The 15,007-nt window shown below is 44.6% G+C and overlaps 1 protein-coding gene across 1 annotated transcript in view; it reads right to left on the bottom strand.

Moving 5' to 3' along the window:
• Nucleotides 1-2,754: 2,754 nt before the first annotated feature.
• The window catches only part of GFOD1 (glucose-fructose oxidoreductase domain containing 1), a 70,060-nt gene continuing 57,807 nt past the window's right edge, over nt 2,755-15,007 (bottom strand). Inside the window, exon 2 of the mRNA XM_052697818.1 lies at nt 2,755-10,238. Within this exon, the coding sequence (XP_052553778.1) occupies nt 9,319-10,238 (920 nt within the window). The 3' untranslated portion in view covers nt 2,755-9,318. The remainder of the gene's footprint in view (nt 10,239-15,007) is intronic.

Below are 15,007 nucleotides of genomic sequence, written 5' to 3' on the forward strand. Positions count from 1 at the left end.
AGCTTAAAACTGTTGTCCTTCATTCATTCCTTTTCTTATTTTTTCTTTTCAACTTGTTTATTATTCTACAGTCAGCACACTCAATCTTTGATCCAATGGGGGGGGGGAAAAAAGCACATTTCTGGCAGTCAAGCAACCTGGTTTCTATTTGCATTCTGCTATTAAAGCGATCTGGCATAAATTGCTGTCGACAATGGAGCAGATGAGGGAGCAGATCTGCCTAAAAACGAGTCCAGCAAAAAGCCGCATTTTTGGTTTCCAGCTAAATGAAGCCACATGAAGCATATGGCTGCACACACTCCCTGCTGCCAGCGCCCGCGGATGACAGGAGCGGAGCTGGGGGCAGGAGTGAGGGTTGCTGCTCTCCATCTGCCAGCAGCCCAGCTTCATCCTACAGGCCCTGCTCACGGGGCTGTAGCTGCAAGGAAATGACCACAATCGTTCACTTGAAGGCAAAGATGGGGTGCCGCACCAAGGTTTGTGCTGCTGAATTCACTGGATGGAGCATTCTCAAGGGGAAAACGTATTACAAGATGTGATGTATGCAGGAGACAAGCAATAGCTAGTACTAGTGAGCCTCCCAAGGGCATCTTCTAGAGGCTGTGTGTAGCTTCCATCCACACCGAGTGTGATGGTGGCAGCAGCAGCCAGCACAGGCACAGGTGCTTTGGGTGCTGCTGGGCTGTGGCAGCCATTCCCCAGGCTGCAGGAGGCAGGGCTGTGCTATCTGGCCTGTAAGGCACTCTGGAGTATTACCTGAACAGAATACGCCCCGTTGTCCTGTCTGCTACGAATGCTGGCACAGCAATGCAGCTATTGCACCAGCACATTACAAAGCGCTCCACAGCTACCCGACAGGAATTAGCAATGAAGGCATTTGCTGCTCTTTGGCACAGCAGCACTTTTTAATAGCCCCTTCCCCGGCAAATTCTCCAGTCCCAAAGAGAACAATGCAGTGCATTTAACATACCTCTGTTTAATATTTATGGCTACGAGCCTTCCATTGTTTTTGCTGCATGGCTGTTAATCAGCAGGGGCTCCAGAGAACAGCAGAACAAGCCAGTGGGACCGCAGAAACCTTGCATGTTCCAAAGCTATGGAAAATGGGCAGGAATTCCCCCCTCTCCTCCATTTTCACCTGCAATTAATAGCAGAACTCTTACTTTACTTCATAAATCTACACCTCGGTGTCTCACTACACTGACCCACATTTGAAGAAGTTTACCTTAGCATTTCTATAGCCTCATTAACGTGATATTTTTATACCCACTGCTGCGTTTGCACTTACCTGTATAGTTAAGTACTGTGTGCTCCGAAGCGTCCTTTCGTAGGAATTGTTCCCATAGGTGCTGTTTTCCAAAGATTTCTATGTCTTAACCTTTGGAGTGGAAGCGGTCTTGGTTTTACTGTTAAGAATATGTCATAAAGTTTGACCCTGTTTTATTTCAGTGGTTAATTGATCAGTTGGGGCACTGGTCTGGAAGCCTGACTGAGCTGCATTTGCCTGGGCACCAATTCTCCCTCGCTTTGCTTCTCTTCAGTCTAAGAAAACAATGTGTATTAAACAGATCAAAGTACATTTTATGTGCATATAAACATTGATACATCTTTGAAGTAGTATAGGTGCAATGGCAGTAGTGGAAATGAGTACTATACTGCAGTTCTGTGTTGAAATAAAAGATAACCACTGTGTAGATTTTTGTGTATTACAGAAATGTGCAGTTCACAGCACCATGTGATTTGAGGGAGGTGTGCACTGTCAATGCCTGTGATTTCCCATTCATGCACAGCCTGCTGCCTCAGCCTCGCTGCACGTTCTTGGTGCCTGAGAAATGGGTGAGTACTGACATGAGCAGATCTACCATCTTCCTGAGTGCTCTGCTGCAAGATAGACAAAGCAGCACAGACAAGGCTCCCACCTTTTTGCAACATCTTAAAAGCAATATATCTTTCCTCAGAGCCCAGGATTTCCCACTGCTTCTTATTGTCATAGAACCATAGGATGGCCTGGGTTGAAAAGGACCACAGTGCTCATCCAGTTCCAACCCCCTGCTGTGTGCAGGGTCGCCAACCAGCAGACCAGGCTGCCCAGAGCCACATCCAGCCTGGCCTTGAATGCCTGCAGGGATGGGGCATCCACAGCCTCCTTGGGCAGCATGCTCCAGTGCTTCACCACCCTCTGAGTGAAAAACTTCCTCCTAATATCCAACCTAATCCTCCCCTGTCTCAGTTTAAAACATTTCCCCTTGTCCTACCTCCTGTTTTGCACTTGATGAGGTGTAACAAAGGCGTTACAAGGGATGAGATGAAGGCTGGGCAGATGTAGGTGACTGGAAGGAGCTGAGGATGAGGATGAGGAAGGAAAGGCATCCCAGGACAGCCATGGGGAAGTGGGAGGAGAGCCTGAAGGGTCTCCAGGCTGTGCCCAGGACAGGCATCCTATGTCCTCATTTTCTCTGCTGCCAGCCATGCTGCTTTTGGTGGTACCCTTTGGCAGTAAAACCAGCTGTCACCCTGGGACACATGGTTTGGCAGGCATTAGCTCAGGCCTGGCAGCAGCACTAAAACCTCAGATAGGCCAGTGCTAAATCTTCCTTCCCTCTCTTCTTCCACCAGAATCCCCACTCCACGCACAATGCCTGGGTGTTTTACTCACACATGTTGAACTTACAGGCTAACCAGGAAACACAGGCAAAGGTGAGGGCAATTACCCCACTCCCTGAATATGTGGGAAAAAATGACAGACAGCTGGGATCACATCCTTTTATGTCTTTATTTGCCAGTTAAGATCCTTTTATTCCATCGATGCAAATATGCAGAACAACAGGAAACCATGATTTAAGCAGCACATACCAGTTGGCCGAGAATAAACTAACTACATTCCCCAAGCAATGTAAAAGTAACAATGCACATCATCTTCCAGAAGAAGAAACAAACAGATATTGCAGCCGAGAGGCACAGCAGGCAGCTTCCGTACAAAGTAGTTTGGCTGTTTTAAATGCTGGAACCGGCCCTCACCGTCCCTCCATCCCCACCCCCCACCCCAAAAAGTCCTACTATAATTTAAACACTTTTTTTGTTGCTTTTTTTTTTTTTTTTGCTATCTACATAATATATAAAATATAAACTCTGTTTACTTATAACACTTACTTTTCTTGATAAATAGCTCTTTAAAATATCTACTGTACATATGTCCATGCGTTGACATTTTATATATATATATAGCATTTATATATATGTATGTATGTCTGAAAAACAATAAATATATACTTAATATTGACACAGCAACAAACTGAACATATTCTCATTTTCAAAATCAAATAAAACCAGTACAGAGAGAAACAGTGAGTGTCATTTGTGAAGCACGGCACAGCAGGGAGCTTGGATTCCTGCCCTAGCGGGGGCATCACGTATGCCATGTATTGGAGTGGTTGTGTTGTTAACACCTTCTTTAATGGATTTGTCTCCAAAGTTACTTCAAGTCATACATTAGCCACCCTGTATGCCACGTGTAACACAGGCTGGGAGCAAACTCAGGGGGAAATGGGGAGACCCGCCTCTTGACTCGCAACGGAATGAAAGGAGGGGAGGTAAGCGAGTCTGACGGATGGTGTAAAAAGAAAAGAGAGTAATGGATGGCTGCAAGGTCATAAGTAACCACAGTAAACACGTCAGTAGCTTTAAGTGCTTTTAGAGACGATGGCTGGCACTGCTGCAAACAGTATTTTGATTATCTACAGCCAACACCGTGCAATGAACCGATTTTCCCTTTGCCACAAGAAGATGCACGTGGCCAAATTCAAATGCTGGAAGGGGGTCACTGCATGACACTGCAAGGGTGCAGTTCAGAGCTGGACCTGCCCAAAGGCAGTGGTATCCACCAAACAGGCATGGGGACTTTTTAAAGTGTGAACCTAAAACAAGAAAAAAACACAACTCCAAACTGTTAACTTCACAAAACATAATAGAAGGGATTTTTTAAAAACTTCATTTCAAAACAGCACTCTTTAGAAATGGAACTTAAACCCAAAAGCAAAATTAAAAAAAAAAAAAGAAGAGAAAAAAATGACCTTCTGCATGTGTTGTGTTCAGTTTTGGACTGACCACAGCTATTTTGTTTGTTCATTTCACAGAAAATGCTGAATAAAAGCTATTTCAGTTTGACCCACGCTGATACCCATCACTCTCCAACCCCACTGCTTTGATTTGGCAGCTTTGAAAAAGCCATTACTTGCCTGGGCTCTGGCTTCATACACTCAGTTAAGTCCTGAGGTTATGACACTGGTTCATGAACGCAGATTATGTATAGTCCTGTCTACTGAAAATTTCTTCTTTTCATGAGCAAATGGGAGTGGGCAGTTATTGTGAAGGGGAAGTTGTTTTTACTGGACATACTCCATCCAGCAGCTCAAGAGAGTGGAAATTTTAAAGCAGATACAACTGCCAATGATTATTCAGTCATACGTCACCTCTAAAACTTACAAGCTTTGCTCCCCACAAGTAACAACTTCAGTAACAAGAAGCTGCTATCCTGAACAGTCCTGCCATTTCACAGCCAGTCCTAAATACCCAGAGAGGGCTGCAGGGGTCAAACGGCCCAGTGTTTCCTATGTACTTAAGGCTACATCACTGGGCCACTGGACCACCAAGCCAACGTGTGAAGTATCTGCACAAAGCCAAACATCTGCTGGGTGCACTCAGACCTTTGCAAATACACAACAGTGAAGAGACTTCGCAATTTGTGATACTTTATACTGAAGGAAAGAGAACAAAGTCAAATTTAAACATTCCCAAAAACAAGAAATTGCCATCAGTAATTTCTGAATCTCTGCAAGGACACCATCAAACTACTACATTTATCTTTACCCATGAAATAAAATCAGCTTTTTTTTTGTTTGTTTTTTTTTTGGGGGGTAGAGAATCGTTCAATTTTTGTCTGGGTCTTTTCCACTTTTGTATGCACACAGAAATAAACAAGGTAACAGAAACTGAATTGTCTTTGTGCTGTGATCGCACACAGCAGGAAAGCCTTCTTTGAATGGCTGAACTCCCAGAACAGCTGCTCATCGTGATTCAAAAGCTACTGAAAAGAAGGAAACACGAAGTACAAAGTGGAGAGTGCCTCTGATTGCCCCGTGCTGGCTGGGCAGGAATTTCTCATGCTTTCAGCCAATGCTAACGATGAACTCTGCAAAAGTCCATCCTGAGCCTAAACTTGTCTATGCAAGCCCTGATTCTCTGCCTTGTTGGTTGCATGGGTAAGGACATACCATCTCTACTCAGTATTTTTTATCTACACAGCTAAAGTACTACTAATTTAACACATGCACAGTATTAGATATAGGAAAACCCAAAGCTCTTGCAGAGGTCTTACATCTCCATGCAGGACTTCACTGAGGTCAGCGCTGAGGCTGTGCACGCATCTAGCAGGAGCACAGGGACACGGGGAAGGGTTACTCTACTACCCCTGGTGTGGAGCCCAATCTGATTCCCATTGAAAACAAAGCATCATCTTTCAGCTGACCATCCCAGCACTGGAAGAGGCTCCTACAAAGCATAAGAGCACTTCACCCTGGATGCCCCCTTTGGCTCTTTTCGTCTTTGGCAACAGACCATAATGTTCAGTATCCTTTGTGCACAGGTAGATGGCAACAGAAAGAGCCTCTCAACAACAGCTCTGGGAAAAAGGAATTAACATTTGTCATCTAGCGTATGAATCAGCCCATTTGGGGGCCACTGTAAATTCCAGCAGCAGCCTCAGTTTGGCCATTAGGCCTGCACCAATTCTAGCAGCGTTCGTCTCACACGTTGTGGCACAGCATTAAAGAACAGCATTAAAAGTGCAATTCCAAATGTATGTTCCCTGGTGTGGTACCGCTTTTGAGTTCAATCAAGTACATCTCTTCTAACTGCTGCCCAAATTCCCAAAGCCAGCAGGAACTACAGAGGCTACTTAGGGCAACCCAATGTACTTTTCAGCTGTACCAAAAGAGCAGAGGGCTTCATACTGCCAAGGAAGATCCCAGACTGTAAAGTAACATTTATTTTTAGAACTGTAGTACATGTTCTATAAATAAACCAATTCCTGGCTCCTCTAAGCCAGGTGGAAGTTAAGTATCTTTACATTTGGAACTACAGCATCTTCGCCTCCTAGAGAATGGAAAACCTGTAATACAATCCTGAACGTATGCAGTCACTGCTGCTGTCCCAGTTAGGTAACAGTTCACCCCAGTCGAGCCTAAGATCTGTGCTGCTGTCAGAAAAGGATGCCCCCTCTGCCCCTGCCCCTGCTCACCCTGGCTGCCTCTCTAGGAGCTGTGGTCACACAGTGAGCTGTACAGGATCCAACAATACAGGACTAACACAAGTGTCAGGTGGCTCTGTAACCAAAGCATTACATTCTATTTCTGCTAAGCAGCAAGTTCTGCATTGCTAAGTCTGCACAGAGCGTGGATGATGACTGACACTGAAACCTCCGGATCCAAGATAGAACGGTTAAGGTCAGGACCTGTCCCTGTTCCTTGTGTTTCACCTGCTGACAGCTCACTGCAGGGAGGGTTGTCTAGGATTCCAGGGTATCTTCTTCCAACTGGAATCATAAAATCCAGAACGACGCATGAAAAAAGTAAAATGCAGATAGGAAAAGCTGTCCACACTCATGAACCAAAACAAGGTGCAAAGACATGAGCAGCAATTCCAGCACAAACCACTAAGAAATAAGATTCACAAACATTTTGGTCCATGTTTAGTTCCAGTTTTGGATGATATGTAACTAGACATGGTTACTTATCTACTGTGCTTACATTCATGACTTGAACTTGCCAGTATTTTCAATAAAGGGCTTCTGCCTTATTATAGTAAAAATCTCTCTTGATCCCTTTTAGGCTAATTCAATTTTTCAGAGGAGAGGGATGATTTCTTGATCAAATTTGGTCTTCTGTACTTTTCTGTGCATTTTAAAGGGCTGTAACTGTACATCATGGTATACCATGACAATTGCAATAGGAAATTCCTGTTGGCAAGGACACTACTACAGAAATTCTAAGATAGGTCACTGTAGGAAAAACATTCAGATTTGTCAAAAGCTTCTTCCAAGAAGGAACGATGAAAGCTTGCCTGAGGCCTCTGCAAAAACTGACCGCCTCAGACACAATCTCTAAAGCTGGCAGAACAATACGACAGGAACAGTTCTCTGTTTGGCTGCAATTTTGTGGTATTACATTACTCCATCATCAGTCACGCTCTGACACTTAGGGGAATACCTCATGAAAGGTCACACATGCATACCCTTTAAAAATCAACTAGTAATTTTGGGGTGGGATTCAAGTTTCCTAATATTAGTGACCTAAAAATGTAGAAGTCAAGATTTTCTGCACAGACAAAAGAGGAGTTTCCAGTACGCACTGCTTCTATGTTAATCTGAGGAGGAACTGCATCACCCCACAGAGAGTTCTCTCTGTACTGACAACCATGTCCTTGCAGAGCTGATGGAGACAACATAGCTGACTTTTAGCTGGCTTTTGTGTCAGAGGAGATGAATCACATTAATGATGCTCTCCTATTCAAAATTATGCAGCACTAAAACTGGGAACAGGACAGGCGGGAGCATACAGCAATCAGATGGACTCATTTGAAGGAGCTCTTCAGAAGCCCTTAGTGCTCCCAAAAGTAGCAAAACTGTAAGTGCTTTTTAAAAAAACCTGAATTATTCTGATTGCACTCTTTCTAACCCCAAATGGCAACACTAATCTAAAAGAGGGTCCTATTTTCTTATTTACTGTTTGCCCGAATGTCTTCCTCTTTCCCCTAGTCAAAATGAAGATAAAGAATCCTGAAACAGTTTTTATCAAGTTTAATATAATTTAGTGCTATATGCTCGTTTTCTACTTTTTTTTTCTCCTATCTGAAAACCTAGTGCTGTAAACACATAAGCGCAGGAGCAGCTTGATGCAGAAAAACAGCATGCCCATTTACTGGGATAATACATGTGCCTTTCACTATATTTTTTTAAGAACTGAAAGAATATATTCTTTCAAGACTGCAAACTAAACTATTAAAAAAGACAGTACAAACTTATCAAGAAGGTTTGTCCACCCCTGCACTGATGACAGGGAACGATCACTACAGTACCAGCAGCTAGCCACTTGAAGCAGGTAAAGAGGTGAGATTCCTCTTCCCACCTCTTATAGGTGACAGTAATTTTTTCCCTGGAAATGACAGGAAGTTTTCTCATCCCTTTCTATTTTTCACTCACGAGCACCATTTGGTGGAGATGAAAGCTTTGGGGTTGAGCTACATGAAATTAATTGTTGGTGTGGATGTCTCAAGTGTGACTTCACAAAAGTTTAGAAGAGCTGTCTAAGCATCTCAGGCTTTGAGGGTTAGAGGGTTAGATTCTACCACTTTGTTATCTACCTAAAACCAAAATGCGAGATGAATTCACTCAAAAGTGAGTCTCACACACAGGAGATTGTGTGCAAACCTTTGTGAGGCTAGCTCGAGTTCAGCTGTGTAATAAAACCCACCAGCACTTTTTCATGCCACCTGCCATTCATCAAGGTTTTTCACAACCCATTTCAATCAGCAAATCTGTACAGTAAACACTGAAGCTTACCATGAGCTCACAGAAGACCCTCCCTCCCACAATAAATGGGGCATATGCACTGCAGTTGAGGGCTACTTTTTTTGTAAAAGCTACACATCTTCCTACATAATTGTGCTTTAAAAGAAAACGACAAACAATTAACCAAACCAACACATAGAAGCTCCTAAAAAGCTGTATGAAAAGTGAGCTGCCAAAATTTTCTGCGTCACGCAACACTCACACGAAGTCCCACTGTTCTGTGTGTTGGTTGGAGGTGTAGTAGTACAGCATGGTGGTGTCAGCTGTCATGGTAGGAACCATTCATGTCAGACACTACAGAAAAATTGATGACATGACAGTACCTTCACAGCCCTCTGGTAGGTAAGGAAAATCTAAAAGGATCTTCCCAACCTTTCACAGTAAACACAATTGGATAATCTAAAGCACCTGCAAGCAGGAGACGAGTCCATGATACATATTTCCAATCATCCAGATAATACTGTTACTAAAACAGGTAAGTCAGCTCTCAACTTTCCTATCCATTTTGGGCATTTCTAAGGACCTTTCCACTTTGGTATTTAGCCACCAACAGATTTAGTTGATTCAAACACCACATTTCCTTCTCCCCTATCCCCACAGCTGTTTGCAAGATGTTCAAGCCCTTCAAAAGGGCCGAATTACCATTTCCTTTAAGAGCTGTCTGGATCCTATTCTTTCCTAGAAGCTGAGTGGAGCTAGCAGTACAGAGACATCCTGCTCTTCCGCATGGCTTCACTGATTAAATACGCTGGGCTCAGTTCTGGCTCCTCAGTCATGATGGAAATGTTCTGCCACTCCCCCAGCTGGTTTGACTTTTTAATGGTGTCCACCACACACAGGGCATACAGACAGTCGTCAAAAGTGGCAGCCATCGTGAGAGGCCTCCCGTCCCAGGTCCTCCTGTCGTCCTGGTCCTCAAAGGCCTGCCGGACAGCTTGGACCATCTTAATGGTGCCTCGGAGGTACGGGGAAGGGATGTCACTGAAGGCCTTCTCCGGAAGCAAGGAGTTGCTGACCGGTGTGGAGTCCTTCAGCAGGAGCTCCCGCTGAGGAGAGTTGTTGCTCTGTCCGTAGAGATCGGTGCCGATGACGATCAGCCGTCCTGCCGAGCCCACCACGATAATGTCTTGTTTGAACTCCCCTGGGACGTTGAAGTTGAGCGTCACCGTGCAGCACACGCCGCCTTCCAGAACCATCTGAAACGTACAGAAGTCATCACTGGTGATCTGCCGTATCCCCTTGATGTGGTCCGTCTGCTTCACGAAGGTCTTGAGCAAGCCGTGCACCTTCACAGCCTTCTGGCTGGTGAGGAACGTCAGCAGATCAATGATGTAGGTGCCAACCGAGTGCAAACCTCCGCCCCCCATCAGGTCGTCACAGCTCCAGTTGTACTTCTTCCCCAGCAGGCTTCCGCTGTGAACCTGCACCTCGCACACCAGCAGCTCCCCCACGTAGCCCTCCTGGATCAGCTGCTTCATCTTCACAAAGGCGGGCAGGAAGCGCAGTACGTTCCCCATGATGCTCATGAGTTTTGGGTAATAATGAGCTGCAGTCATCATCCTGAAGGCATCCAGCGGAGTCGCTGTTCGGTCACAGATGACATTTTTTCCAATGCCTGAAAAACATTCACCAAAAAAAATCAACAAAAATGTACTGATGAGTAAACGCATCGCCTCAAACTAAGCCATGGAGAAAGACCCCTGAAAGAAAATATTTTGATATCGTGTTAAAGGCACAAAGATCCCCTCTGGCATTCACGTAATTCTTAAGCACCGCCATGAAAATGTACCCTGTTTGTTCTAAAAATGCAATCATGTCCCTGTAGTACAGTAGTGATAGATATATCTGGATGGATAAGTAAGCTAAGGTAAAGTGGACTACTACCCCACATTTGCTACCTGCAGCTCTGCCATCTCACTCGCATCTCTTCTGTGATGCCCTGCCTGTGTGTGGGCCTTCAGTAGCTGAAGCTGAGCTTCAGATTCAAATCCCCACAGCGCATGAGTCACACAGCCTGAGGTCCACAAAGACTTGAAGCACGTGCACTCACAGGCCTGGGCCTGTCTTCTCAATGGCCTTGTTCCTTCATCCTTCCCATTCTGACTGTTCAAGGTGCCTTCACCAGAGACACGGAAAGTACTGGGCTTGTTGCATAATTTAGAATGCAAGAGTTGCTTCTCACAGAACACCATGCTATTCTGAAAAAGGGAGGCATTTTTTTTGAAGGAGCTCTTGAGAGATGTCAACAACACAACCACAGCGCCAAGGGAGAGTCACAATTGCTCTAAAACAGGTCAAACGTAACTGTGACAATCTGTTCCCTCCCAGAATTGCCCATATGTGCACAGCTTACTGAATCTTGCACAATGATCCTGTTTTATCTGGCCATCAAGGTACGCAGCTGAACGCAGCGCAAGCTGAGATGCCTAAATAATGGTTTTCATATTGATTTTCCCTTGTCAAATACTTTCACTCAATATCCATACACACAAATAGGGACAGATGAACAAAGTAACAGGCAGAAGCCCACAGCAGAAACTCATCTGCAGAGAGCAACATGAAGTGTGACCACAGGTAGATTACTTCCCACCTTCAGCATGAGATGACTGGAGGCATATGTCACAGCAGAAAGGAGTAGTTTACATAAGGCCTGCACCTAAGCTTTTGACATGGGATAAAAGAAAAAGAAAATTCTTTAGGGCTCCAGTCTCCTTTTAGTCACAAACTTGGATATTTTTTATGTTTAATGAGCAGTATTAGGTGAGCTATACATAAAAACACCCTATAGCACTAAATATGAACTTTGTCTTGGGAACCCAGGGCCATAGCTGGGTCTGGCATTTAGAAGAGCTGAGTTTGGATCCTGTCTGCTGGAATCCAGATGAATAAATCCAGTAAATCATTCCATCTCTTTGTGCTTTGATTCCTTTTCCCTTGAGACAGGAGAAGAATTCCTTTTTCTTTAAAGAGATGTTGTGAGGATAAAATTTCACATGTTTTGGAGCTGTTTGGATGAAGTCATATAAATACAGACAGATGGCAAGGATCTGCCCGAGCCCGCTTACATGAATATTTAACAGTCTGACTGCAAGAAGAAGGGGGTCACAGTCCAAACATGCAATAACCAGTTTATCCACGCTGCCTATTCCCAGTCTTTGTCAGCTGCTATTTGAGTAGCTGAAACTGGAGGGAGGGCTGTCACCACTGAGGTGGCAGTCACGTCTAGTAACACCCAAAAAGGGAAAGATTCCTTCAACTTGACCTATTTACCTACTACACAGTCAGGTAAGCACAGAGGGACTCGTTTTCCTCTCATGCTAGCTAGGAATCCTCTATTCAATGGCCACAGACTTCCTTTCTCACCTTTCTTCTCATCTTTACAGACTACTACTGGTGAATTAGTTGCCATTTTCAACTTCACAGCATTCCTTTTCCTGCTTCTGAATGACATTTTTCTGCATGTGTTTCTGCATTCATCCACCTGCCCTTTATTCCTCTAACTAGTAGACCCAGCTGTGCCACAATACTGATAACTAATGTAACAGCCCACTCTGAGTCACAGACTTTTTGCAGAGAGATCATAGCCTGGCAAACTGATTACAAAATAAGGGAAGCCAGTCAAAACTTGCCTACAGTGGAATCTTCCTGAAAAAGCCCTTTCTCCCCAAAGAACCCATTGATACTACCTCATGATCTGACCTCTTCACCACTATTTGACACGTGTGACTTTCTGCTCCAGTTCAGCCTGTGTCTTCCTGCCTCTCAGGTGTCTGTCTCATCTCATCCGGGGTTTGTGCAGGCACTCACCTCTCAAGATATGCAGCTCTACACGTGCGTGTGAGGAAAAGGGTTTGCTTTCATTAGGCACTGGAGCCTGGGGACAAACTTCTAGCTGTGTGCTCAGTGGCCAGGCTCAGTGGGGGCTCAGTCATGACTGAATGGGGACAGGAAACAGGGCTGTCCTTATCTACGTACCAAGAGATGGTAATAAATAAAGCAAAATTTAAGAGTTTTCACATTCCTTATATTGATGAAAAATTGGTGTTTAGATCATAAGTAAGGCACACATGTAACAAAAAGGGAAGAGCCCTAAATATTTGTATGGAGACAGGAAAAATGTGGACTCTTACATTTACTCCTTCTACCATTTCAACCTTTTTGGAAAGCTTGAAGCCTTTTAATTACAGCAAATCCCAAATGCAAATGTTCCTAGAGCCTGTGCATATGCTGATAATACATGCTGTGCTCTCATCCCTGTCAGGGATTTAAGCAGATTTCTGGTTGGCGCTCAGAAAGCTTTTGTACTCCATTAGGGCTCGTCCATGCTCTTCCAGCATGACACCACTCAGCACTTGAGCCTGTGCACACTAAGTGTCTTTGTCTTCTCTCTAGCTGCAAATCTGCAAGCAGCCACCTTAGCTATCTGGAAACAGGGAGAGAACATAAAAGGTTTGCTTAATTCAATTTCCAGGAATACTCTGGTGTGTTTATGCAGCTAGAATAAGAAGCTGGAGGATCAAAACACTCTCATTTTCTGCTCTTCTCCCTTTGTTTCCCTTACAAAGGAGAAGGAAAAAGGCACTTTCCCTTTCAGCCATTCTCTAAAGCAGCAACATGCACACAGAGGGCAGTGTGGAAAGAAGACCATCCTTCTCAACACTGACAGTCCTGCGCTTCTGCCTGCAGACTCCAAAGGAGCACTCTTGGGGAACTGACCTATACACAATATCCACTCCCATTCTCCGTGCGTAGGCTCTGCAAACGTGTTTTGTCATTTCACACATCCTTGAAAATCACACCATGTACACCACTAGCTACATGCCTTAGGCCCACTCCATCCCACGGTACTCCAGGCACAGGTGGCCAGAACTGCAAAGATTCTGCACGAGTAGCCACTGTCCTATGCTGACAAGGAGTCAGTGTGCCCACGGTGGAGGGGCCGTGAGGTGGGAACTAGGTTAAACCCAATAGTTCTGTTCCCCCAAGCCCCACCAGCAGGAAATAACAGTGGTGGAGATGGAAGGAGTCCATCCATTAGACAGACCAGATCCCCAGGCCAATGACTGAGGTATAATGTGCTTCTACTGTCCTCAAATCCATGTAAGGATGTGAGTGTAAGCAAAGTGACACAAGAGAATTTGACTTACAGGTTTCTTTGCTCAAGAGCAGAAGATGACAACATCTGATGACTGCTTGGTTCCTCTTTCAAATGAACATTATGAAACTACTACTAACATTAGCATATTCTCAGCGTTTTACAAGGAAAGATAAGGGCTGAACGGCCCTCCTGGGACTGTTCTGAATCTTCCAAGTAAAACCTCAAAAACTTAAGATACCAATCTGTGCTTATTTTAAGAAAGTTATTTAAGAGATCTCTGAAGGAGTGTGTGTCCAAACAGATCTCTAGAAACAGCTGAGGAAACAGAAGAAAATTGTTTATGCTATCATTCTTTTGATAGCTTTTTCTCAAGCACCTTATGCAGAAAAGTCAAATTTTACCAATATGTTTACTAACGGTTTGTCAGTCACCTCACAATAAGTTTTGTCTGGATGTCATGTGATATTGGCAAACTTCAGCCTTTGCTTTAGAAAGTCTTGGTGATATGGAGGTAATTCTGAAAGCCAAACAGCCCACAGCTGACAGCAGAATCCCAGAATCATAGAACATCCTGAACTGGGAGGGAGCCACAAGGATCGCCCAGTCCAACCCCTGGCTCCACACAGGATCACCCAAAATTCACACCTGATGTCTGAGAGCAGTGTCCAAACACTCCCTCAACTCCAGCAGTTTGCAGCCCTGACCACTGCCCTGGGCAGCCTGTTCCAGGGCCAGATCACTGTCTGGTGAAGAACCTTTCCCTACCCTTCAATCTGACCCTCCCCTGCTGCAGCCCCATGCCGTTCCCTGGGGTCCTGTTGCTGTCACCAGGCAGAGAGACTGTATCTACAAGAAAAACAGATACAGTCCAGGTCAGCAGCATTTTTTTTTTTCCTATGTAGAGTAATAATAGTAAGGAGGTGGAGTAAGAATTCCAGATTTTGAAATAGCTGAGGTCTGCAGTTCTTCATTTACAAAAGGCCCTAACTCCTCAGTTACCAGTAGCCAAAGTGTCCCTGCAATGCCCCCGAGCTGCACAACCCACAGCAGCTTCCTGGCCCAGGCCTCAGGAACTGTAATAGGCACAGCCTTCACCAGCTCTGGACAATGCCATGTCAGCTTGTTCCCCTCTGCTCCAAGTGCTTTAAATACGGACAAACACATTTTCACAGTAAAATAATAATTAAACAAGAGTATCCACCACTGAACTGTGGCAGGACTACTTCTCTGTCTGTTCAACTTAGGACACGATGCCTCAGTGCAGTATTTTCTCCTCCTATTCACAA

This window comes from Tympanuchus pallidicinctus, unplaced genomic scaffold, assembly GCF_026119805.1.
Source record: "Tympanuchus pallidicinctus isolate F22 unplaced genomic scaffold, pur_lepc_1.0 scaffold31, whole genome shotgun sequence".
Lineage (NCBI taxonomy): Eukaryota > Metazoa > Chordata > Aves > Galliformes > Phasianidae > Tympanuchus > Tympanuchus pallidicinctus.